The sequence below is a fragment of the Salvelinus sp. IW2-2015 genome, linkage group LG16, assembly GCF_002910315.2.
Source record: "Salvelinus sp. IW2-2015 linkage group LG16, ASM291031v2, whole genome shotgun sequence".
NCBI classification, from domain to species: Eukaryota; Metazoa; Chordata; class Actinopteri; order Salmoniformes; family Salmonidae; genus Salvelinus; species Salvelinus sp. IW2-2015.
In genome coordinates, this window is record NC_036856.1 from 35,026,918 (window position 1) to 35,053,232 (window position 26,315).

The following is a 26,315-nucleotide window of genomic DNA, read 5'->3' on the forward strand; positions in this document are numbered from 1 at the left end:
TCACACACACACACAACACACATATGAGGGCTACTAACAATATTGATTTGCATATCTTGATCAACCTAACCGGTTGACCAGCCAGTATAGCTGGTGTGTTAGACTGTTAGACTGTTAGACTGTTAGACTGGTAGACTGTTAGACTGTTAGACTGGTAGACTGTGAGACTGTGAGACTGTGAGACTGTGAGACTGGTCGATTGTGAGACTGGTAGACTGTATATTGTTAGACTGTTATGTTGTTAGACTGTGAGACTGTATATTTGTTAGACTGTTATATTGTTAGACTGTGAGACTTAATATTGTTAGACTGGTAGTCTGGTAGTCTGGTGACTGGTATATTGTTAGACTGTTATATAGTTGACTGTAAGACTGGTGGTCTGGTAGACTGGTATATTGTTAGACTGTATATGTTAGACTGTTATATAGTTAGACTGGTAGACTGGTGGTCTGGGTGACTGGTATATTGTTAGACTGGGTAGACTGGTCGTCTGGTAGACTGGTATATTTTGGACTGTTATATTGTTAGACTGTTATATTGTTGACTGTGAGACTGTTAGACTGTTATTGTTAGACTGGTAGACTGGTAGTCTGGTATATGTTAGACTGTTATATTGTTAGACTGTAGACTGGTAGTCTGGTGACTGGTATATTGTTAGACTGGTATATGTAGAGACTGTTTATTGTTAGAATGTTTATTGCTAGACTGTAGACTGGTCGTCTGGTAGACTGGTATTTGTTAAACTGTTATATAGTTAGACTGGTAGACTGGTATATAGTTAGACTGTTATATTGTTAGACTGGTAGACGGTATTGTTAGACTGTTATATTGTTGGACGCGGTAGACTGGTAGTCTGGTAGTCTGGTGGCTGGTATATTGTTAGACTGTTATATTGTTTGACTGTTATATTGGTTAGACTGTGAGACTTTTTAGACTGTACATTGTTGACTGGTACTGTTAGACTGGTGACTGTTAGACTGTATATATTGTTAGACTGTGAGACTGGTAGACTCTGAGACTGGTATACTGTGATACTTTCAAATGTTAGACTGTGAGACTTGTCTGTAGACGGTAGACTGGTAAGACTGGTAGACTTTGAGACTGTATATGTTAGACTGTTAGATGTAGACTGTAGACTGTGAGACTGTTATATTGTTAGACTGTTAGACTGGTAGATGGTAGACTGTTAGACTGTTATATTGTTAGACTGTTATATTGTTAGAACTGTGAGACTGTTATATTGTTAGACCGTTAGACTGGTAGACTCTGGGACTTTTATATTGTTAGACTGGTAGACTGGTATTTTGTTAGACTGTTATATAGTTAGACTGGTAGACTGTTAGACTGTTATATTGTTAGACTGTGAGAATGTTTATATTGTTAGACTGGTCATCTGGTAGACTGGTATATTGTTAGGACTGTTTATATTGTATAGACTGGTAGACTGGTAGTCTGGTATATTGTTAGACTGTTATATTGCTAGACTGTAGACTGGTCGTCTGGTAGACTGGTATATTGTTAGACTGGTAGGCTGGTAGTCTGGTGACTGGATATTGTTGACTGTTATATTGTTAGACTGTTATATTGTTAGACTGGTAGGCTGGTAGTCTGGTGACTGGTATAATTGTGTAGAACTGTTATAATGTTAGACTGTGCACTGGTATATTGTTAGTCTGTTATTGTTAGACTGGTAGACTGGTATGGTATATTGTTAGACTGGTAATCTGGTAGACTGTGAGACTGTTTTTTTGTTTGACTGTTATATTTGTTAGGCTGTTATATTGTTCGAATGTGAGACTGGTAGACTGTTATATTGTTAGACTGGTAGACTGGTAGACAGTTAGACTGTTATATTGTTAGACTGTAGATGTTATTTTGTTAGACGTGCTTAGACTGTTATATTGTTAGACTGGTAGACTGCTAGACTGTTAGACTGTTATATTGTTAGACTGGTAGACTGGTAGACTGTTAGACTGTTATATTGTTGACTGGTAGACTGGTAGACTGTTATATGTTAGACTGGTAGACTGCTAGACTGTTTAGACTGTTATATTGTTAGACTGGTAGACTGGTAGACTGTTAGACTGTTTATTGTTAGACTGGTAGACTGGTAGGACTGATATATTGTTAGGTCGGTAGACTCTGAGACTGGTAGACTGGATACTTTTAAATTGTTAGACTGTGAGACTGGTAGTCTGTAGACTGTTAGACTGTTATATGTTAGACTACTATATATTGTTAAGACTGTGAGAATGTTATATTGTAGACTGGTAACTGGATATATTTGTTTAACTGGTCGTCTGGAGACTGGTATATTGTTAGACTGTTATATTGTTAGACTGGTAGACTGGTAGACTGGTATATTGTTAGCTGTTATATTGTTAGACTGTTGTATTGTTGGACGTAGACTGGTAGTCAGGTGACTGGTATATTGTTAGACTGTTATATGTTAGACTGTTATATTGTAAACTGTTATATTGTTAGACTGTGAGACTGGTTACTTGTTAGACTGTTATTTACATTTACATTTAAGTCATTTAGCAGACGCTCTTTATCCAGAGCGACTTACAAGTGGTGCATTCACCTTATGATGTCCAGTGGAACAACCACTTACAATAGTGCATCTAACTCTAAGGGGGGGGGGCGGGGGGGGGGGGGGTTAGAAGGATTACTTTATCCTATCTAGACTGTTACTTTATTAGCTGGTTAGAGCTGGTAGTTGTGACTGGTATATGTTAACTGTTATATTGTAGACTGTTAATTTAGACTGTGCACTGGATATGTAGTCTGTTTATTTAGACTGGTAGACTGGTATATTGTTGGACCGGTAGACTGGTAGTCTGGTGACTGGTATTGTTAGACTGGAGTCTGGTAGACGTGAGACTGTTATTTTTGTTTGACTGTTATATTGTTAGACTGTTATATTGTTCGAATGTGAGACGGAACTGTTATATTGTTAGATGTGGTAGGAACAGTTAGACTGTTATATTGTAGACTGGTAGACTGTTATATTTGTTAGACTGGTAGAGACTGGTAGAACTGGTAGACTGTTATATTGTTATAGAAACTGGTAGACTGTTATATTGTTAGATCTGGTAGACTGTTTGACTGTTATATTGTTAGACTGGTAGACTGTAGCTCTGCGACTGGTAGACTGTGATACTTTTAAATTTTTGACTGTGAGACTGGTAAGTTGGGTAGACTGTTATATTGTTAGACTGTGAGACTGTAGACTGTGAGACTGTTATATTGTTAGAAGACTGGTAGACTGTTATAATTGTTGGACTGGTAGACTGTATACTTGTTTAGAACTGGTAGACTGGTAGACTGGTAGACTGTTAGACACTGTTATATTGTTAGACTGGGTAGACTGTTATATAGTTGTTAGACTTGGTAGACTGTTTATTGTTAGACTGGTAGACTGGTAGACTGTCTAGACTTGTATATTTGTTAGAAACTGAGAGACTGGTAGACTCTGAGACTGGTGGACTGTGATACTTTAATTGTTAGCTGTGAGAACTGGTAGTCTGGATAGACTGTTATATTGTTAGACTGGTGGACTGTGAGACTGTAGACTGGTAGACTTTATATAGTAACTGGTAGACTGGTAGACTGTGAGACTGTATATTGTTAGACTGTAGGACTGGTCGACTCTGAGACTGTTATATTGTTAGACTGGTAGACTGGTAGTCTGGTATATTGTTAGATCTTTATGTTGTAGACTGGTAGACTGGTAGTCTGGTATATTGTTAGACTGTTATATTGCTAGACTGGTAGACTGGTCGTCTGGTAGACTGTATTTGTTAGACTGGTAGGCTGGTAGTCTGGTGACTGGTATATTGTTAGAACTGTTATATTGTTAGACTGTATATATTGTTAGACTGGTAGGCTTGGTAGTCTGGTGACTGGTATAATTGTTAGACTGTTATATTGTTAGACTGTGCAACTGGTATATTGTTAGTCTGTTATATTGTTAGACTGTAGACTGGTATATTGTTGACCGGTAAGACTGGTAGTCTGGTGACTGGTATATTGTTAGACTGTAATCTGGTAGAGCTGTGAGACTGTTATTTTGTTTGACTGTTATATTGTTAGGCTGTTATATTGTTCGAATGTGAGACTGGTAGACTGTTATATTGTTTAGACTGGTAGACTGGTAGAACAGTTAGACTGTTATTGTTAGATGTAGACTTTATATTGTTAGACTGGTGACTGTTAGAACTGTTATATTGTTAGACTGGTAGACTGCTAGACTGATTAGACTGTTATATTGTTAGACTGGTAGACTGTAGACTGTTAGACTGTTATATTGTTAGACTGGTAGACTGGTAGACTGACTATATTGTTAGGCTGGAGCACTCTAGACTGGTAGAACATGTGGATACTTTTAAAATTGTTAGACTGTGAGACTGGTATCTGGTAGACTGTTAGACTGTTTATATTGGTTAGCTGTTATATTGTTAGACTGGTAGACTGGTAGACTGTTAGACTGTTAATTGTTAGACTGTTATATTGTTAGACTGTGAGACTGTTATATTGTTAGACTGTTTATAGACTGGTAGACTCTGGGACTTTTATATTGTTAGACTGGTAGACTGTATTTTGTTAGACTGTGTATATAGTTAGGACTGTAAGACTGTTAGACTGTTATATTGTTAGACTGTGAGAATGTATATGTTAGACTGGTCATCTGGTAGACTGCGTATATTGTTAGACTGTTATATTGTTAGACTGCGTAGACTGGTAGTCTGGTATATTGTTAGACTGTTATATTGCTAGATGTAGACTGGCGTCTTAGACTGGTATATGTTAACGGTAGGCTGGTAGTCTGTGCTGGTATATGTTAGACTGTTATATGTTAGCGTTATATTGTTAGACTGGTAGTGCTGGTAGTCTGGTGACTGGTATATTGTTAGACTGTATATTGTTAGACTGTGCAACTGGTATATTGTTAGTCTGTTTATATTGTTAGACTGGTAACTGGTGACTGGTATATGTTTAGACCTGGTAATCTGGTAGACTGTGGGACTGTATTTTGTTTGACTTGTATATTGTTAGGCTGTTATTTGTTCGAATGTGAGACTGGTAGGTGTTTATTATTGTTAGACTGGTAGACTGGTAGAACAGTTGACTGTTAAATTGTTAGACATGGTAGACGCGTTATATTGTTAGAACTGGTAGACTGTTAGAATATTGTAACGGTAATTGAACTGTTAGACTGTAATGTAGACTGTGTAGACTGTAGACTTGTGTGAGGCTGATGTGCGGGAGGAGCGTGGTGGAGTGACTGATGTGGGTGGTGACGTGTTCGTGGTAGAACTGTTTATATTGTTAGACTGGTAGCTGTAGACTGATATATTGTTTAGGGCTGGTAGAGACTCTAGGAGACTGGTAGACTGTGATACTTTGTCAAATGTTAGACTGGAGACTGGTAGTCTGGTAGAGCTGTTAGACTGATTATATTGTTAGACTATATATGTGTAGACTGTGAGAATGTTATATTGTTAGATATTATAATTGTAGACTGTGTAACTGGTATGAGTGTTAAACGGTCGTCTGGTAGACTGTAATTTTAGACTGTTGATATTGTAGAACCTGTAGACTGGTACGACTGGTATATTGTTACGACTGTTATATTTTAGACAACTGGTTGTATTGTTGGACCGGAGACTGGTAGTCAGGGTGAGCTGGTATATTGTTAGACTGTTATGATGTTAGAGCTGTTTAATTGTTAGAACTGTTTATATTGTTAGACTGTGAGACTGGCTATATTGTTTAGATCTGTTATTTAATAACAAATAATTTACATTTAAGTCAACTTTTGCAACGCTCTTATCCGAGCGACTTTACAAGTTGGTGCATTACCATTATGATGTCAGTGGAACAACCAACTTTACAATAGTGCATCTAACTCTAAGGGGGGGGGTTAGTTATTGATTTTTTTTTTGGCTTGTTTTGGGGGTCTTAGAAGAGATTACTTATCCGTATTCTAGACTGTTATATTGTTAGACTGGTAGGCTGGTAGTTCTGGTGACTGGTATAATTGTTAGACTGTTATATTGTTGATGTTATATTGTTAAGACTGTGCAACTGGTAAATGGTTTCTGTTTATTTTTAGACTGGTAGACTGGTATATTTGTGGACCGTGTATGACGTAGTCTGGTGACTGGATATCATTGTTAGACTTGTAGTCTGGTAGACTGTTGAACGTTATTTTTTTTGTTTGGACTGTTAAGTGTTAGGCTGTTATATTGTTCGAAATGTGAGGAGTGGTAGAGCTGTTTAATATGTTTAGAACTGGTAGAACTGGCTAGACAGTTAGTCTGGTTATGTGTGTGTGTGTGTGTGTGTGTGTGTGTGTGTGTGTGTGTATGCATCTATGTATGCATATCAAGGGATATTCCACAGAAAGATGCTTGCTAACTAGTATGACCTTGTTCAATAGAAAAAAAAGTCTGACATGACAATAAACAGTACAGATGTAATTCACATTAACACCGCCCTCTTCTGGTAGAATGTGGGAAAGCATACTTCGTATATAGAACACATTCAATAATGTTTATTCCGAATGAAAAGCCTCACAGTTTATTCAAATGATCTGATTAAAGTACATTCAACACTAAATACCTGGTCATAGATGCCATGACCTGTTAATTTGCCAGGCAACATGCAAAATCAGCTGACTTTCAGTGTCCTCTTGCCCTTTGTAAGGGTGGTCATTGAGGACTCTCTCTCTCCTGCTCTCTCTCTCAGCCTGTCTCTCTCTCCTGCTCTCTCTCTCTCCCTCTCTCTCTCAGCTTGTCTCTCTCTCCTGCTCTCTCTCTCTCTCAATCAGCCAGTCTCTCTCTCTCTCTCTCTCTCTCTCTCTCTCTCTCTATCTATCTCTCTCTCATTCTCTCTCTCCTGCTCTCTCATAATTACATTTCAATTAAATTAAATTCAAGAGGCTTTATTGGCATGGGAAACATATGTTAACATTGCCAAAGCAAGTGAAATAGATAATAAACAAAAGTTCAATAAACAATAAAAAACTAACAGTAAACATTACACTCACAAAATTTCCAAAAGAATAAAGACATTTCAAATGGCATATTATGTCTATATATAGTGCTGTAACGATGTGCTAATAGTTAAAATACAAAAAGGAAAATAGATCAACATAAATAGTGTTTGTTCTTCACTGGTTCACCTTTTCTTGTGGCAACAGGTCACAAATCTTGCTGCTGTGATGCACACTGTGGTATTACACCCAGTAGATATGGGAGTTTATCAAAATCGGGTTTGTTTTCAAATTCTTTGTGGGTCTGTGTAATCTGAGGGACATATGTGTCTCTAATATGGTCATACATTTGGCAGGAGGTTAGGAAGTGCAGCTCAGTTTCCACATCATTTTGAGGGCAGTGTGCACATAACCTGTCTTCTCTTAAGAGCCAGGTCTGCCTAAGGCGACCTTTCTCAATGGCAAGGCTATGCTCACTGAGTCTGTACATAGTCAAAGCTTTCCTTAAGTTTGGGTCAGTCACAGTGGTCAGGTATTCTGCCAAAGTGTACTCTTTGTTTAGGGCCAAATAGCATTCTAGCTTGCTCTGTCTTTTTGTTAATTCTTTCCAATGTGTCAAGTAATTATCTTTTCGTTTTCATTTTTTCATTTTTTTTGTGTTGCTGTCCTGGGGCTCGCTCTTTCTTTCTCTCTCAGACTCTCTCTCTCTCTCTCCCTCTCTTCCAGCCTCTCTCTTTCTCTCTCTCAGCCTCCCTCTCTTTTTTCTCTCTGTCTCCCTCAGCCTCTCTCTCAGCAATGTTCCCTCTACAGATTATTCCTCAGATACTGAACCACCAGCTCCCACTGATTAAATTAGTGTATAACCATCAACGTCAGGATATTCACTCCAATCAGGCCTTATTGGTGATGATAGGGCTATGATATGAATTAAGAAGAAAAAAACCCTGGTCTTGCTGAGGCGTAACTCTGACTCTGTAACACAGATACAGTCTCTGATGCAAACAGTTCCTGCTTCAATCCAGTATCTCGCTCACTGGTGGGCCTGTGTTCATTTTTGACACACACACAGCATTCCCAGCCAGGCGGTTATAGTGAAGAGATGGTGCTGAATGCCCTCCTACGCAGTAATAACTCGGTGACCATGATGACTCTCTACAGAAAGTGTCTGTTAGGTCAGAGGTCACTGTACAGTGTCCTTGGGTTTCTAAGAAAGGTGCTTTAAATCCCATGTATTATTATTATTATTTAACAGCGCCTTCAGTCTACTCACCAGAGTGGCGGTCAAACACACTGCCTATACAGACACAATGCAGAGGAACTCCACACAATAAAACACATTCATTGAACAAGTAGACTGTATTGAGCCTCCCTCTTTTTTGCACGCACACCCGCAGACACACACACACACACACACACCATATTCCATTAGCACAGGTTATGCAGCTATTTGACTTCCAAAGAGCCTCTCCTAGAGACTACAGTCTGAAGTCATCTCAGCAGGATCCCATAAAGAATAGACCAGCCTCCTCTACACGCTTAGAAAAAAAGGTTATATCTAGAACCTAAAAGAGTTCTTTGGCTGTTCCCATACGAGAACCCTTTGAAGAACCCTTTTTGGTTCCAGGTAGAACCTTTTTGGGTTCCATGTAGAACTCTTTTCACATGGGTATCTCTGGGTTTTGAATGGATCTACATTATCACCATAGGAGTTCAGTTAGAAATATAATGGAGGAAAGTGGAGTGTGTGTGTACACTTACCACTCGGGGTCAACAGGTGTGATGTCGATGCGGGGCGGGGCGCAGAAGGGGAGGAAGGTGGGTCGGACGACCCAGTCATCGTCAGGGGTCCGTGACCTCTCTGCCTGTCGCCACGACAATGGGGGCAGCTGCAGGTTGCCAGAGAAACGCCTGCGTCCCCTCCGTAGGTCGACACCAAGCGTACAGGAGTACTCACTAAGACCACAGTCTGGAGGCCCTTTACTGTCCTAGAGAGAGAAAAAAAAGACTTTTGATGAATACAAGATGAATATGAGATTATATGTTGATTGATAAGTCCTGCACACTCACATCTTTCAGATTGACTACTTTGGCCACTAAGGGGAACCAAAMGCCTTGTTTTCAACGGCAGCTGATTTCAGAAGATAGAACAGAGAGAAGCAGCCTGATGTTGAAGAACATCACTATCTTGTTTTTGAGTTGATGAGAGATCCAACCACAGAAGCAAGCACCCCCCTTTTCCTCACTTGACTTGCTCCAAAACAAGATGTTCTCCAACTGGCATGTACCACTGAGCATGTCTAAGAGGGGGTTTTGGTCCTCCCAAATGAATGGCCTTGCAGTTTTTCTCAATTGGTTTAGTACAAGGTAACATGGTCTCAATAGAATTAACACAACTGTCAAAACTTTTATTTTGCAAGAGTATTAGAAAATTCAGATTTTGTCTCAAACAAACAAAACAAAACACGATTGCAAAAAATACTCGACAACCTTCATAAAAGTTCAACCCTTAGGTGAGTAATCCTGTAGGTCACATACAAACATCAAGTTCACTAAAAACTGTGAAGATGTATAGCTCAAGACATCAGTCATTTGAATTGATTGAATACGATTGAATACATTGGCATTATAGAAATGAAAGGATCGATGACAATGTCACTGGTCACTAAAAGTTTGTTAGGCATTGGTTTTACTAGGTCTTCTTCAGTGACATACAGTACCAGTCAAAAGTGTGGACACACCTACTCATTCAAGGGTTTTTCTTTATTTTTTTACTATTTTCTACATTGTAGAATAATAGTGAAGACATCAAAACTATGAAATAACACATATGGAATCATGTAGTAACCAAAAAAGTGTTAAACAAATCAAAATATATTTTATACATGAGATGATTTAATGACAGCTTTGCAAACTGTTGGCATTCTCTCAACCAGCTTCATGAGGTAGTCACCTGGAATGCATTTCAATTAACAGGTGTGTCTTTTTTAAAGTTCATTTATGGAATTTCTTTCCTTAATGCATTTGAGACAATCAGTTGTGTTGTGACAAGGTAGGGGTGGTATACAGAAGATAGCCCGTTTTGGTAAAAGACAAAGTCCATATTATGGCAAGAACAGCTCAAATAAGCAAAGAGAAACGACAGTCCATCATTACTTTAAGACATGAAGGTCAGTCAATCTGGAAAATTTCAAGAACTTTTAACGTTTCTTCAAGTGCAGTCACAAAAACCATCAAGCGCTATGATGAAACCGGCTCTCATGAGGACTGCCACAGGAAAGGAAGACACAGAGTTACCTCTGTTGCAGAGGACAAGTTCATTAGAGTTACCAGCCTCAGAAATTGCAGCCCAAATAAATGCTTCACAGAATTCAAGTAACAGACACATCTCATTATCAACTGTTCAGAGGAAACTGTGTGGTTTTCATGGTCGAATTGCTGCAAAGAAACGACTACTAAAGGACACAAACAAGAAGAAGAGACTTGCTTGGGCCAAGAAACACGAGCAATGGACATTAGATAGGTGGAAATCTGTCCTTTGGTCTAATGAGTCCAAATTTGAGATTGGTTCCAACCGCCGTGTCTTTGTGAGACGCAGAGTAGGAGAACGGATGATGTCTGCATGTGTGGTTCCCACTGTGAAGCAAAGAGGAGGAGGTGTGATGGTGTGGGGGTGCTTTGCTGGTGACACTGTCAGTGATTTCAATAGAATTCAAGGCACACTTACAGGCTGACTGTGACGCGAGCGTTGCAAAGTAAATTTAGAAATCTATATTATTCAATTATGCCAATGAGCATCTGCGTTGCCAAGGGCTAAAATAGAAGTCAGATCTATTTGTGACGCAGATCGCGCTGCAAGTCCTGCCTCTCCCATCTCCTCATTGGTTTATAGAAGAAGGTACCCACGTGCCATCTCCTCATTGGTTAAACCCACGTGGGTGATTGAAAGACGAACGAGGTCGGTGGCGGTAACGCACCTAATTTATGAAAGTTGCCAATCGCAATGTAAAGTCAAGAGAAGAAAAAGCCTAGGAGGAGAGATGACTAGAAAAGATTCGGTTGACCATTTTATGTGAGGATTAGAGGACCTTGTGCATTTCAGGTAAAATAACAACTCAATGTTTATATCCCAGGCAAATTAGCTGGCAACAGCAAGCTAGCTAAATAGGACAAATTAGCTAGCAAGTGCAAGCTAGCTAGCTAAATTGCCATAAATGTTAAATGCTTTTCGACCTGTCCCCAAATTAATATAATTGGTTCAGAGTTTGTTTTGATATTTTAACCTGCGTGTCGTGATCACGTTTGGTGTGGGGGGACAAAATACATTTATGCACGATGGCGCACGTGCGCAGCCGCTTTGGGTTCCGTGGTAACCAGCATGGCTACCACAGCATTCTGCAGCGACACCCAATCCCATCTGGTGGAATTCTAAATAAATAACTGACAGGGTCACCAGCAAAGCACCCCCACACCATAATTTGTTTTTCAACAGGACAATGACCCAAAACACACCACCAGGTTGTGTAAGGGCTATTTGACCAAGAAGGATAGTGATGGAGTACTGCAGCAGATGACCTGGCCTCCACAATCACACGGCCTCAACCCAATTGAGATGGTTTGGGATGAGTTGGAAACTTCAAGACTGTTGGACCAGCATTCCTCATAAAGCTGGTTGAGAGAATGCCGCTACTTTGAAGAATATCAAATATCAAATATATTTAAATGTATTTAACACTTTTATATTACTTAATGATTCCATATGTGTTTTTTCATAGTTTTGATGTCTTCACTATTATTCTACAATGTAGAAAATAGTCAAAATAAAGAAAAACCCAATTCTACCAACTTTGCACAACTCTTACAATGCATTCGGAAAGTATTCAGACCCCTTGACTTGTTCTGAATTTTGTTACAGCCTTATTCTAAAATGGATTAAATTGCTTTTTTCACTCATCCATCTACACAAAATACCCAATAATGACAAAGAAAAAACACGTTATTATTACATTTACATAAGTATTCAGACCCTTTACTCAGTACTTTGTTGAAGCACCTTTGGCAGCGATTACAGCCTTGACTCTTCTTGGGTATGACGCTTCAAGCTTGGCACACCTGTATTTGGGGAGTTTCTCCCATTCTTCTCTGCAGATCCTCTCAAGCTCTGTCAGGTTGGATGGGGAGCGTCGATGCACAGCTATTTTGAGGTCTCTCCAGAGATGTTCGATCAGGTTCAAGTTCAGGCTCTGGCTGGGCCACTCAAGGGCATTCAGAGACCTGTCCCGAAGCCACTCCTACGTTGTCTTGGCTGTGTCCTTAGGGTCGTTGTCCTGTTGGAAGGTGAACCTTCGCCCCAGTCTGAGGTCCTGAACGCTCTGAAGCAGGTTTTCATCAAGGATCTCGTTGTACTTTGCTCCATTCATCTTTCCCTTGATCCTGACTAGTCTCCCTGTCCCTGCCGCTGAAAAACATCCCCATAGCATGATGCTGCCACCACCATGCTTCACCGTAGGGATGGTATTGGCCAGGTGAGGAGCGGTGCCAGGTTTCCTCCAGACGTGCCGCTTAGGATTCAGGCCAAAGAGTTCAATCTTGGTTTCACCAGACCAGATAATCTTGTTTCCCATGGTCTGAGAGTCCTTTCGTTGCCTTTTGGCAAACTCCAAGCGGGCTGTCATGTGCCTTTTACTTAGAAGTGGCTTCCGTCTGGCCACTCTACCATAAAGGCCTGTGATGTGGAGTGCTGCAGAAATGGTTCTCCTTCTGGAAGATTCTCCCATCTCCACAGGGGAACTCTAGAGCTCTGTCAGAGTGACCATCAGGTTCTTGGTCACCTCCCTGACCAAGGCCATTCTCCCAAGATTGCTCAGTTTGGCCGGCTGACAAGCTCTAGGAAGAGTCCAAACTTCCTCCATTTAAGAATGATGGAGGCCACTGTGTTCTTGGGGACCTTCAATGCTTCAAAAATGTTATGGTACTCTTCCCCAGATATGTACCTCGACACAATCCTGTCTCAGAGCTCTACGGACAATTTCTCCGACCTCATGGCTTGGTTTTTGCTCTGACATGCAGTGTCAACTGGGGGACCTTATATAGACAGGTGTGTGCCTTTCCAAATCATGTCCAATCAATTGAATTTACCACAGGTGGACTCCAATCAAGTTGTAGAAACATCTCAAGGATGATCAATGGAAACAGGATGCACTTGAGCTCAATTTCGAGTCTCCTAGCAAAGGGTCTGAATACTTACGTAAATCAAATCAAATCAAAAAAGGTATTTTTCATTTTTAATACATTCGCAAAAATGTCTTAAAACCTATTTCACTTCGTCATTGTGGGGTATTGTGTGTAGATTGATGAGGATTTTTTTTCTTTAATCCATTTTAGAATAAGGTTGTAACGTAACAAAATGTGGAAAAAGTGAAAGGGTCTGAATACTTTCCGAATGCACTATAAATGTAAGGGATAAACACTGACGATTTGTACATTATCTGAAAATAATGGACAACTTAGTACTGTCCGAGTTTATTAGTTCCAGATAATGTACAGAGTGGAGGCATTTATCCTGCTTAAACCACGGTTGCCAAAGAAAAGAAGCACACATTTACAGGTAAAAATTATATTTTTACATTGAGATTTTAATAAGTAAATTCCTACTATTTCATCCTTCCACTAAACCTGGTTGTTCTTTCTATCAGTTAGTTCATATGTTTTGTTAATCTGATTCTTGCAATGTCTTGTCTTGCATGCCTTGCAAATTCACCAAGTAGCCTAAAGTTTGATTTTAATTAAGTGGGTTAGGGATTTTTCTTAGCGTTAACAATCCCAACTTTGTTTAAAACTTGTAGCGTTTAAACGTTCACACACCTAATGGGAAGGATTGGAGGCAACATGGGCCAGCATCCCTGTGGAACACTTTCGACACATTGTGGAGTCCATTCCCTGACGAATTGAGGCTGTTCTGAGGGCAAAAGGGGGTACAACTCAGTGTTATACTGATATATACCTGTGCTAGTGCATCTAGGGCTGTGTTATACTGATATATACCTGTGCTAGGTATAACCATGGACTGCGAGGACAATTGGGCCAAATCCAGCTGCATGAAGCCCCAGTGCCCCTGGAAGTTTCCCCCGTGTGGCGGCGGAAGATGCATCCCCCTCACCTGGAAGTGTGATGGAGACGCTGACTGTGAGGACAGGTCTGATGAGGCCAACACCTGGAAGTGTGATGGAGACGCTGACTGTGAGGACAGGCTGAATGAGGCCCCACACCTGGAAGTGTGGGATGTGAGACGCTGACTGGGAGGCACAGTATGTCTGATGAGGCTCAACACCCATGCAACGTGTGGATGAGAGACGCTGAGACTGTAGAGGAGACAGGAGTCAGATAGAGCGGCAACATCCTCGGAACGTGTTGAATGGAAGACGCTGACTGTGAGCGTCAGCAGCAAGTCTGATGAGGCCAACACCTGGGAAGTGGTGATTGGAGTACGGCTGACCCTGTGAGGACTAGGTCTATGAGGCCAATAGACCTGGGAATGTGGTTGATGGAGACTTAACGTGACTGTGAGGACCAGTGTCTGATGCGGCGTAACACCGTGGCACAGTGAGTGATGGAGACCCTGACTGTGAGGGTCGATGAGGCAACGACTGGATGTGATGAGAGCGACTTGAAGTCAGAGCAGACAGCCTGGAAGGGTGTCGAGGTTGAGAGACCGCTGACCTGTGAGGACAGGTCTGATGAGGCCAACACTGGAAGTTTGATGGAGACGCTGACTGTGAGGACATGGTTCTGATGAGGCCAAACACCTGGAAGTGTGATGGAGACGCTGACTGTGAGGACAGGTCTGATGAGTGCGCCAACACCTGGAAGAAGATGGTGCGGGATGGAGACCGCTGACTGTTGGAAGAAGCAGGTCTGAGAGGCCAACACCGTGAAAGTGTGGATGGAGACGCTGACTGTGAAGGACAGGTCTGATGAGGCCAACACCTGGAAGTGTGATGGAGACGCTGACTGTGAGACAACGTCTACGTGATTGAGAGAGCCTTGAAGATCTCACCGTGGAGAGGGGGGGATGGGGAGACGCGAGACTGTCGAGGAAAGCGTGAGTCTGAGTTTGAGGGCTTCAGGAACCAACCCATGAGAGTAGGTGACATGGAGGCTGCGCTAGGACTTGGAGCAGGAGGAGCAGGGGAGAGGTGGACCGGAACACCGTGAGAGATCACATGGAGATCGGCATTGGACTTGCTGAAGAGCAGGGTTGCGAATGACAGGGGGCTCAACCTTTACCTGGAAGAATGTGTGACTGGATGACGCACAGCTGAGGACTCGTTTGGACCCGCTACTGCCATGCGGCTTGGTCCTGAAGACTTGTTGCCTGATTATGCGAACGCTGGAGGGAGGTGGATGGAGGTGCAATGAGAGGTTAGAGGAGCTGCGTTGTAAGCGATGCGACAGTGACAGGTCTGATGGAGGGCCAACACCTGGCGAGATGTTCAGATAGTGGAGCACTGCCTGCCTAGCTGGAGCCTCCTTGTGAGGCACCAGGTCTGAGCAATTGAAGTGCCCTCAACCTCACGTGGAAGTGTCGAGCAAGAGATCCTGCTGGCCACTGGGTTGATGGCAATCCGGGTGCTGATGACTGCCCCACACAGCTGGACAGCGTGATGGATGGACCCGATGCGACCCTCGTGAGAAGACAGGGTCAATGAGGACCACCACACGCTCACGGTGGAATGTGATGGAGACGCTGACTGTGAGGACAGGTCTGATGAGGCCAACACCTGGAAGTGTGATGGAGATGCTGACTGTGAGGACAGGTCTGATGAGGCCAACTGTGGTGAGTTACCTTTCTGGAGTTACGTCACCTACTACCATATGGAAAGGAGGCTTTTATGTAGTGTCTTGTGTTTGGGGCAAGCAATAAGGCCCTGAGGGGGTATATAAATTATGTTGCTGTTGCAAACCAAAATGTTATGCTAGAAACAAGGGGAAATGATGTGTTAATAAGATACTTATTGTCTTTCTCTTGTCATATTCTGTGATATATCAAGAACGGCGTAGTGATACTTGAAATAGAAATTCTGATATATACACACAGCTGGAATGCTGTTTCAGCCAATCAGCATCCAGGATCCAAACTAGCCGGATTACAATCATATATACCTGTGTCAATGTAACGAGTGCGCTGAGTGTCAGGAAGCAAGTTCAGGGAGCGACTGTCTTAATAAATAAAAGAAACAATGAACACATAACACAAACAACGCACCAACATGAAAACAGAGTCAATAACACCTGAGGAAAGAACCAAGGGGAGTGACACATACAGGGAAGATAATCAAGGAGGTGATGGAGTCCAGGTGAGTGACATGAGGCGCAGGTGCACGAGATGATGGTGACAGGTGTGCGGGATAATCAGCAGCCTGATGACCTAGAGACTAGAGAGGGAGTATACGTGATAGTTAATGAATGTGTGCTGTGTTATACACATAAGAAATCATGCCCAAGAAATGTGAAATATGTATACTGTATAGCGAGGCATACTGTTTGTATTCTTCTGTTCCCCTGTAATCAAGGATTGAGACCTGGTGTTTGTTTCTCCAGCCAGCTCAGTCAGACTTGTGAATGGGACCAGCTCCTGCTCTGGGATAGTGGAGGAGAATGAGCGGCAGTATGTAGTCATGGATGGGGCATGAAAGATGCAAAGTTGTTGTGTAGAGAGCTGGGCCGTGGGAATGCTATAGATACACATTACAATTCTCCATTTGGAGAGAGATGCAAGGAAAAGGGGTTTATTTGCAACGTTAAGCAGTTTAGTTGTTCAGACATTGAGTCTACTCTCGAGGACTCTCGAGTCAGCTCTGCCGAGTTTGGTTCTTTTGGTTACAATACCATTGACATTGTGGTCTGTTCAGACTCCGTGAGGCTCGTGGATGGAGCTGGTCTCTGCTCTGGGAGACTGGAGGTGAAATCCAATCAGTCCTGGGCCTCAGTGTGTAAAGTTGACTTTGACTGGCAGGATGCAGAGGTAGTCTGTCGGGAGCTTGGCTGTGGGGCTCCTGCAGTGCTACAGTGGGGGCTCTATGGAGAAGGTGAGGTTCCAACCTGGGCTAAAGAGTTCCAATGTAAAGGCAATGAGTCCCTTCTCCTGCACTGTAACACTTCAGCCAGAGAAGAGCAGACCTGCCTCCCTGGTAACGCTGTTGGACTGAACTGCTCAGAGCCTGATGATCTGAGGCTGGTGGGAGGAGGCAGTCACTGTACAGGTAGACTGGAAGAGTACAAGATAGGAGAGTGGGAACATTTGAGACATTTGTTTATCCACAAAGGAAGCAGCTGTAGAATATTCACAACTAGGTTGTTGCTCCGCTTTTTCAATTGTAAATTAGCCTGAAGATACATCTGATGTATCTTGATCCGTTGGCTCAGAGTCTGCACTCAGGGAGTGTGTTACACGGTCTTTGCAATATATATATATAGCAGATCTCCTGCTCCAGCCTAATATCTCTCTCAATGTCTCAATGGTAGGGATCTCCAGGGGACACCAGGGGCCAGATGTGTTCAGGGGTCACAGCTTCACCATCACCTGCTCCACTCAGCCACAGTACCCAGGAGGACTCATTCCTCCTCTCGTTCACTGGCTCCAACAGAACCCAGACCAAGACCCAGTCAGCTGTCAATCACTCTGTTGTCTTCCTCTTCCCCGCTGCAGATGACTCAGAGTCCCACCAAGGGAACTACAGCTGTCTTAATGCGATTTATGTTTTCTCTCATAACTTCTCCACTGAGAGCTCCACTGAGAGCTCCTGTCCCTCACTGTCACAGGTAACTGAGAACCAACCAGGCTTTTAACTTTGACAGATTTTGAGAAATATTCCACAGAGGAATCTGATGATAATCAATCCCCTTATCAAATATGTTTCTATTTCAGCCTCTCCTCTGACAGCCTTCATCATCAGACACGTCGTAGTGCTGCTGACGTTCTTGACGACCATCATGGCCAGCTATCTGTATTTCAAGACCACCAAGAGGCAGAGGACAAATAAGGGAGAGAGTGTGGAGCTGGTGTCTCTGCAGGAGAAACCTGAGGCTGGGCCGAGAGGAAAGGAGAGGAGAGGAGAGGAAAGGAGATGAGAGGAAGAGGAGATGAGAGAGAGGAGAAGGAGAGGAGAGGCAGAGGAGAAAGGAGAGGCAGAGGAGAAGATAGGAGTGAGGAGGGGAGGAGAGAGGGGTACCAAGGCGAGTGATACAGCCCCAGGAGCGAGAGCTCTCGAGAATTGGTCATCTGTAGAAGTTTGTGATGCTTTTGGTGAAAGAGGACCGATTTCTTCAGCCTCAGCTGAGGTTGAAGAGGCGCTTGCTGCCGCCTTCGTTCACAACGCTGTCTGTGCTGGGTGGACAACGTACAGGTTTTCCGTGAGTGTAACCGAGGAACTTAAACTTTCCAAACTTCCATCCACTACTGGGAACCGCAGTGCGATGTGATAGGGGGGTGCTCCCTCTGCTGTTATCCTGAAGGCCAGAATCAATCGTCCTTTGAGTTTTTGTTGACGTTGAGTTGAGAGGTATATGTTTCCATGACGACCACACATGCCAGAGGGCCCTAGAACGTCCTCCCTGAAGGAGCCGTCTCGTCGTTGTTGGTAACCAGAGGCTAGCACATGAGAGTAAGGTAGTGCCAATGCAGAGCAGCATAAGCAAGGAGAGAGGGCGCATAGAGACTTGATGATTGAGTTGGAGGCGTGCAATAGGCCAAGCATACGTGGGTGAACCAGGGAGTACGGAGAAGGGCTCAGAAACGCACCACCTGTGAGGGGCCCACAGTGTTGAAAGGGATCAGCGGGGTGAGGAGATGATTGTGTTTACACAGTCTCAGGACCAAAGCAGGAGCGGGTGGGGCGGCCGTACAGGAAGAGGCTCCAGCGAGCAGCCAGTTGCATCACACAGAAGGTACCGGGAAAGGCATAGTAGGAACCAGCAGGAAGTAGCTGAGGGAGGGGGAGCCAGTGGGTCTGCCGCAGCAATGATTAGAGGCTAGATATTATTGGGAGAGGGCTAACTATCAAATGGTGTAAATCGACTGATGAACAGGTGTCCTATAGCTATATCAGGGATACATTTGGATCACCTGTGAAATCGAATGAAAGTGAACCAATACACATGATCATTCCTTCACCAATAGGGTATCTTGACTAAGTTTGCCTAAAAACTAACAACCTCTTGAGTTTGGAAGGTGTAAAAACGAGACTGTTTTAATTGAGAGCGGCAGTGTGAGGGTGTGAAGCTTTGTCGTTTGCCGTCGCTCCGCTAGACCAACTACACGAGAGTCTGGGAGAACGCAATATCGGTATAGAGAAGAAACAAATTCGGAGTGGGTCTAATCGGGTGTCCGGTTACAGGGAGTGCGTATGTTGGCTGATAAAAATGAGTTCCTTTGACTACGTAATTTTCCTTTTGGCAAATTGATTCAAATAGACAGAAATAACATCTGGTGTGGTACATGGAGACGGAAGTGTCGAGCTGACGTAACCACAAGCGGGGCGGTTAGCATCGTCTGTACTAGACTCAGTTACTTCAACGTTAGCTTTCTTGGGAACAGCAACCAAGTAGGTACAGGCGTTCCCCTCTGTTACGTCTCTTGAAGCATATTGTGGATGCTTAAAACTCTGACCCAGAACTAGGGCATTCAAGTCCAGAATTTGACTTCGAATACTGTCGCGTGGAGTAGTTGAACACAACCTTCTGCTTAATCTGAACTGACTTAATGCGTCTAGAAATGGAGTGCTGTGTGGTGAGTGATTGGAGGGCATAAATAAAAGCTGTTAACGCCGAAAATTAGGTTTAATTTATTGTTCACTGACTGAGAGCTGGATAAATCAGTGTCGCGTGAGTGGTGGTGTGGGGTGTGTGGTGTGTGTGTGTGTGTGGTGTTGTGTGTGTGTTTGTGTGTGTGGCGGTGTGTCGGTTGTGTGTGTGTGTGTGCTGCGTCAGTGTGCTAGTGTCGTCGTGGTCGTGGTGCTTGTAGTGTGATGCGCTCCAACACCTGACATGTTAAAGTAGACGAATACACAATCGCATGTATAAATTATTATCGACAGCAGGATAGCTCTAACGGCCTCAATGCCATTGGACACTACGACTTCCTATAGGTAAACATCTTTTGGCAAGGCTTCTTTTAAAGACATTGTCAGAGATAGAGAGAGAGATATTATTTCTGAGAAGTGAAGTGGGTACCTGCAGTCCAGCCCTAGCCTGGAAACAGTGGGAGAGCAGTATCCGCTCTGGTGCTCCTTGCTACAGTAAAAGGCGCTGCCGATGTCAATAGCCCGAGTTCTACTTTCGTCTTTGGTTGAAAATGAAACGGAATTCTAAAGCCATAAAAGGACTGTACAAACATAAGAACTAATTAACCACCCTCTGAGAAGAGCACATAATAGAGCATTATAGGGGCCATGACCACAGATACCACGCTCCGAGAAGGGCTCCCTGGAGGCTCTGCATGTGCAGTAGGGGAAAGAGGGAGGGTGGTGTAGGAGAAGGGGGTAGGGGTGAGAGCGGGGATGGGAGGAGAGGGTAGGGGCGTAGGCAAGTGGTAAGCGGGGAATTGGTAAGGTGAATGGGATGAAGGGGCAGGGAAAAGTGGTGGGAGTGAGGTAGAGGGAGGGGGGTAGGGGTAGGGGAGGAGGGGGGAGGATTGAGGGGGTAGGAGGGAGGGGAGGATGAATGGGGTAGGAGGGAGGGTGGGGATGAGGGGGTAGGGGTAGGGGTAGGGAGCGGAGGTGTAGGGGATGAGGATCCTGTCTGGGAGGCGAAGACATGCCTGGTGCCGCGAACGGGGCGGTTTCTTTTTGTAATCCCGTGAGTTGACTGCTAGCGGTAAGAAGGGAAGGGAGGTGAAAGGAAAGCTGAAGGGGCGTAAAGGCTGGTAGTGCCGGCGGACAATAGTCGCAGGTCATTTGTTGTCTGAGCTGGAGGTTGGAATTTGAGTCGACTCGAAGCGATTTTCGTCTCTGTACTGGGACTTAGCCTGTTGGATGTTCTGGCGGAGAGAATAGCTTACAGCTGTTGTAGTTTAGCGGGAGCAGATGGCGCTGGTGATGGACCGGTCGAGCCTTGGCCCTGGTTGAATAAGCAGATGTTCACGCGGGTAGCGGTTTTTCAGTTTCACGCGAATTGCTGCCGTCAATGAGGGAGGGGGAGATGAGGGGTAGGGGTAGAGGAGGGGGACCAGGATGAGGTGGGGTCTATGGTTTGGTGAGATGTTGTTGCAAGGTCGTTTTCTGGGGGGTATGAGGGTTACGACAGGCGAGAGTCAATGCAACTTCCTAATGAACTCGCCTCACCGAATCAGCATATTTAATATTGTTGTTGGGACGGGGGGGGGGAAAAAAGGTGAAGGATAGAGGGTAGGGGTAGGAGGGGAGGGAGGGTGAGGATGCGGATGAGGGGCGGAAGCATATTCCAAAAGTGCAACGCAGGGGAGGGAGATTGCAAGGGGTAGGGATAAGCATGACGGTCTTGAAGCGTGGATTCAGATTGGTCGGAGGGTGAAGGATTGCGAGATGAGGGGGTAGGAGGGGGACGGAGCAGCGTGAACAGACCCTGATGCGGGGAAGAAGGGCGGGTGATGTGAGTGAAGTTGTTTGGTGAGATGTGTGCGTTAGGGTTAGTAAAAGGCTGGAAGGGGGGCAACGAAAAATGTAGGTTAGTTGGTGGGAGGAAAGTAGGATAAGCGTGAGGATGAGGCCAGAAGGGGTAGAAGGGTTGGTAAAGGGTCTTAGTATCATCTTTATAGACTCTAATCTGATAGTGCTAGTGGGGGCTGCGTCGATGTCCCTAGGTCCCCTTATGGTTCTAATCTGATATTGGTAGTGGGGCTGGTAGATTGCTAGTCTCCCTAATGGCTCTAATGCTGATAGTGGGTACGTGGGTGCGGTAATGTCTTGTCTTCTTTAATGGCTCTAATCTGATTAGGTGTATTGTGGTGGTTGATGTCTAGTCTGCTTTATGAGCTCTCAATCTGATAGTGGTAGATATGGTAGATTTCTAAGTCCTCCTTTGTGGCTCTAATATGATGGTGGTTAGATATGGTAAGATTCTTGAGGTTCTCCTTTGGTGGCTCTAATATAGGTGGTAGTGGGTCGTAGCAGTATCTACGTCTCCCTTATGGCTCCTAATCTGAAAGGGTAGTGGGCTGTAGATGGTCGGAGTCCTCCTTGTATAACTCTATTAAATCCTGATAGTTTGGTAGTGGGTGGTAGATGTCTATGCTCGCTTGTAGTCAACTAATCTGATAGTGGTTGTGGGTTGGTAGAATGTCCTAGTGTCCTTTCTAATAAACGTCTAAGGAGTGGGCAGGTGGGATGGTCATGGATAAGGGGGAGGCATGAAGAGGGGTCTAGGCCGTAGTAGGGGAGGGGGAGGATGAGGCGGTAGGCTAGATAGGGGGGGGTGAGGATGAGACGGTAAGAGCGGAGGGGAGGATGAAGGGGTAGGGGTAGGTGGAAGGGGGAGCGATGAGGGGGTAGAAGGGACGGGGAGGAGGATGAAGGCGTAGGGGGTAGTTGAAGGGGAGCGATGAGGGGGATGGAGGGAGGGGGAGGCATGAAGGGATAGGGTAGGTGGTAAAGGGGCCGGAAGGATGAGGGGGTACAGGGAGGGTGAGAGATGAGGATGAGGATGAGGCGGAGGTGAGGAGGGGAGGAGGATAGGGGTAGGGCATAGGTGGAAGGGTTGGATGAGGATGAGGGGTTAGGAAGGGAGGATGAAGGGGTAGGAGGGAGGGGCAGGATGAAGGGGTAGGAGGGAGGGGGGAGGATGAGGGGGTTCACGAGCGATGGGTTGAGGCATGAGGGGGGAGGCAGGGGAGGGGATGGAGAGGGGTAGCGAGTGAGGGTGGAGGATGAAGGAGAGGGGAGGAGGGAGGGTGAGGATGAGGGGAGGAAGGGAGGGGAGAGGATGAGCGTAGGGGTAGGAGGGAGGGTGAGGATGAGGTGAGGGTCAGGAGGGAGCGGGATGAGGATGAGGGGGTGAGAGGGGAGGGGCGGCATGAGGGTAGACTGCGGGGGGGTGAGGGGAGCGGAGGGAGGGGAGGTCTGAGGGGGTGAGGGCAGGGGGGGGGTATGAGGATGAGGGGGTAGCGAGGGCAGGGGGAGGATGAAGGGGTAGGGGTATAGTGGGAGGGTGAGGAGAGGGGGGGTAGGAGGGAGGGAGGGGGAGGATGAAGGGGTAGGGGTAGTAGGCGTTTTACCAAATTACAGTACGACAGACCTCGTATTCACCCTGCACACCCTAATTGACAAACAAACAAAACAAAACAAAAGCAAAGTCTTCTCATGCTTTGTTGATATAAAAAAAAACTACTTTTGACTCAGTTTGCCATGAGGGTCTGCTATACAAATTGAAGGAAAGCGGTGTTGGGGGAAACACATATGACGTTATAAAATCCATGTAAACAATCAACAAGAGTTGATGTGGTGGCAAAAAACACAAATATTTCTGTCTATAGGGCTGTGAGGTGAGACAGGGATGCAGCTTGAGCCCCACACTCTTCAACATATATATCAACGGATTGGTGATGGCACTAGAACAGTCTGCAGCACCCGGCCTCACCCTACTAGAATCTGAAGTCAAATGTCTACTGTTTGCTGATGATCTGGTGCTTCTGTCCCCAACCAAGGAGGTTCTACAGCAGGACCTAGATCTTCTGCACAGATTATGTCAGACCTGGGCCCTGACAGTGAATCTCAGTAAGACAAAAACAAGGTTGTCCCAAAAAAGATTCAGCTGCCAGGACCACAAATACAAACTCCATCTAGACACCGTTGCCCAAGAGCACACAAAAAACTATACATACCTCGACCTAAACATCAGCGCCACAGGTAACTTCCACAAAGCTGTGAATGAGCTGAGAGACAAGGCAAGAAGGGCCTTCTACCCCATCAAAAGGAACAGAAAATTCAACATACCAATTAGGATCTGGCTAAGAATACTTTAGTCAGTTATAGAACCCATTGTCCTTTATGGTTGTGAATTCTGGGGTCCGCTCACCAACCAATAATTCACAAAATGGGACAAACAGCAAAAATATCCTCTAGGTACAACGTAAAACACCAAATAATGCATGCAGAGCAGAATTAGGCCGATACCCGATAATGATCAAAATCCAGAAAAGAAATGTTAAATTCTACAACCACCTAAAAGGAAGCGATTTCCAAACCTTCCATAACAAAGCCATCACCTACAAATAGATTGACCTAGAGAAGAGTCCCCTAAGAAAGCTGGTCCTGGGGCTCTGTTTACAAATACAAACAGACCCCACAGAGCCCCAGGACAGCAACACAATTAGACCCAACCAAATCATGAGAAAACAAAAAGATAATTACTTGACACATTGGGAATAATTAACAAAAATACTGTATGTTTCCGATGCCAATAAATCCCTTTGAATTGAATTGAATTAGAAATTAAGGAGAAGAGAGAGAGGAGAGAGAGAGAGAGAGAGAGGAGATGAGAGAGAGAGAGATGAGAGAGAGAGAGAGAGAGAAGAGAGAGAGAGCAGAGAGAGAGAGAGAGAGGAGAGAGAGAGGAGAAGAGAGAGAGAGAGAGAGAGAGAGAGAGAGAGAGAGAGAGTGGTGGGTCACTACGTCCTCAGTGATGCAAAGTGTTGGTTAGAGAATAGGGGAAATAAATGAAGAAATGGAGAGAGATGAACCGACCACGTGGAGCCTCCAGCCTTTTCCAGTACAGATAATAGAATAGCAGGGAGAGAGGCCGGAAGAAATGGACGTGGAGGCTGGAGAAATAGAGTGGAAGGCTGGAGAACGGAGTGGAAGGCCTGAGAAATGGATGGAAGGCTGGAGAAATAGAGAGGAAGGCTGGAGAAATGGAGTGGAAGGCTAAAGAGATGGAGTGGAAGGCTAGAGAGTTGGAGTGGAAGGTCAGAGAGATGAGTGGAAAGGCTAGAGAGATGGAGTGGAAGGCTAGAGAGATGGAGTGGAAGGCTAGAGAGATGTGAGTGGAAAGCTAGAAGTTGAGTGGAAGGCTAGAGAGATGGAGTGGAAGGCCAGAGAGATGGAGCGGAAGGCTAGAGAGAATGGTGGGAGCCCAGAGAGATAGAGTGGAATGCCAGAAGAATGGAGTGGAAGGCTAAGAGATGGAGTGGAGGCCTAGAGCGGTGGAGTTGGAGTGCTAGATAGATGGAGTGGAAGGCTAGAGAGATGGAGTAAAAGGCCAATGAGATGAGTGGAAGGCAGAGAGATGGAGTAAAAGGCCCAGACGACGCATGGGAGTGGAAGGCTAAGAGAGATGAGTGGAGGAAGGATGGATGAGGAGATTCATACGATGAGGAGTGGCTAGAGATGGAATGGAAGGCTTAGATAGAGATGGACGGTGGAAGGCTAGATAGATGGAGTGGAACGCCTACGGAGAGATCGGAGGCTTAGGAGCAGGAGGCAGGCTATAGGCGAGACGCTAGAGGATGCTGGAGCTTACGAGGCCTGTAGGCCTAAGAGAGGAGTGGAGTGTCAAGGCAGAGAGTTTAGAGTGGACGGCTAGATAGATGGGTGGAAGAATAGAGATGGAGTGAAAGGCTAGAGAGATGGAGTGGAGGCTAGATTGATGGAGTGGGGCTAGATGGATGGAGTGGAGCTAGATAATGGAGTGAAGGCTAGAGAGATGGAGTGGAGGCTAGATAGATGGAGTGGAAGGCTAGAGAGATGGAGTGGAAGGCTAGATAGATGGAGTGGGGGCTAGATAGATGGAGTGGAAGGGCTAGATGGATGGAGTGGAGGCTAGATAGATGGAATGGAAGGCTAGAGAGTTAGAGTGGAGGCTAGATAGATGGAGTGGAAGAATAGATAGATGGAGTGAAAGGCTAGAGAGATGAGAGTGGAGGCTAGATAGATGGAGTGGAGGCTAGATAGATGGAGTGGAGGCTAGATAGATGGAGTGGAAGGCTAGAGAGATGGAGTGGAGGCTAGATAGATGGAGTGAAGGCTAGAGAGATGGGAGTGGAGGCTAGATAGATGGAGTGGAGGCTAGATAGATGGATGGGAGGCTAGCGAGATGGAGTGGAAGGCTAGAGAGATGAGTGGGAAGGCTAGAGAGTTAGAGTGGAGGCTAGATAGATGGAGTGGAAGGCTAGATAGATGGAGTGAGAGAGTAGATGGTGGAGGCTAGATAGATGGAGTGGAAGGCTAGATTAGATGGAGTGGAGGATAGATGATGGAGTAGAACGTAGAGAGATGGAGTGCCAAAGGCAAAGGAAAATAATAACGAGAGAGTGACAGATGAGATGGAGACAGAAGATATTATACGATCG

At 44.7% G+C, this 26,315-nt stretch overlaps 1 protein-coding gene across 1 annotated transcript in view; it reads right to left on the minus strand.

Moving 5' to 3' along the window:
- pde4ba (phosphodiesterase 4B, cAMP-specific a) overlaps positions 1 to 26,315 on the minus strand; it is a 316,345-nt gene that overhangs the window by 208,404 nt on the left and 81,626 nt on the right. The window contains 1 exon segment of the mRNA XM_024004404.3: positions 8,759 to 8,985. Within this exon segment, the coding sequence (XP_023860172.2) occupies positions 8,759 to 8,985 (227 nt within the window).